Source organism: Colobus angolensis, unplaced genomic scaffold (genome assembly GCF_000951035.1).
Source record: "Colobus angolensis palliatus isolate OR3802 unplaced genomic scaffold, Cang.pa_1.0 Scaffold43, whole genome shotgun sequence".
NCBI lineage: Eukaryota > Metazoa > Chordata > Mammalia > Primates > Cercopithecidae > Colobus > Colobus angolensis.
In genome coordinates, this window is record NW_012117710.1 from 185753 (window position 1) to 186788 (window position 1036).

Sequence of the window (1036 nt, forward strand, 5' to 3'; positions counted from 1 at the left end):
TGGTGATTGGCACGCGCCGCGGGCAGGGGAGGCAGGGCCGGGCCGCTTCTCATTAGGCGTGGGCAGCTCCTGGCGGACCCGGGCCCGGATGCAGCCGCCGGCCGTGTAGGCGCCAAAACCCCGAGCCCCGGCGGCGCTGCCCTCACCCACCTCGTTCTCGCTCCCGTCCTACCCAGTTCCGCGCTGGGTAGAGTCCAAGTCTCATTCCAAGGGTGCGGAACGCCGCCTCGGGGGCTTGATTTCAATCCCCGGGCATCCCGAACACCGCCCCGGAGTCCCCACGTCTGCCGTGGGGGCTCGAGTCCAGCCCTGGGGGTCCCGGACACCGACCAGGGGTCTCTACGTGTGCTCTGGAGCCTGGAGTGCCGCCGTGGGGGTCCCGGAAGCCGCCCAGGAGTCCCCACGTCTGCCCTGGGGGCATGAGTCCAGCTTTGGGGGTCCTGGAGGCCACCCAGGGGTCCCCATGTCTGCTTTGGGGGCTCGAGTCCAGCCCGGGGGTCCCGGGCACCGCCTGGGGGTCCTCACGTCTGCCTTGGAGACTGGCGTTCCCCCGTGGGAGTCCCGGACACCGCCCAGGTGGGTCCCCACGTCTGCCTTGGGGGCTTGAGTCCAGCCCTGGGGGTCCTGAACACCGCCCAGGAGTCCCCACGTCTGCCTCGAATCGTGTCCTGGGGGTCCCGGATGCCTTCCAGGGGTCCCCATGTCTGCCTTGGGCCTCAAATCCAGCCGTGAGGGTCCCGAATGCTGCCTTGGAGGGTGGAGTCCAGCTGTGAGGGTCCCGAAGTCTGCTTTGGGGCCTCGAGTCCATCCCAGGAGTCTCTGAGTCTGCATTGGGGGTCTGGATGGGATCCAGCGGGTCTGAGTCCAGCCTCGGGAGCCCCTGCGGAGGAGCTGTGAGTGGGGCAGGGGCCTGGGAGATGCCAGGAAGATGCGAGCGGCGCCCCACTGGGTCCAGGGGACGGTAAGAGGCAGCCGGTCCCAGAGAAGCTCCCCCACAAATTGTGACCCGTGGTGTGCAAAGCGTCCCGCAACCCCA

General features: G+C 69.0%; 1 protein-coding gene across 1 annotated transcript in view; it reads left to right on the forward strand.

Moving 5' to 3' along the window:
- The first annotated feature begins 463 nt into the window (after positions 1-463).
- FAM20C (family with sequence similarity 20, member C) overlaps positions 464-1036 on the forward strand; it is a 233187-nt gene continuing 232614 nt past the window's right edge. Inside the window, exon 1 of the mRNA XM_011956990.1 lies at positions 464-576. Within this exon, the coding sequence (XP_011812380.1) occupies positions 464-576 (113 nt within the window). The remainder of the gene's footprint in view (positions 577-1036) is intronic.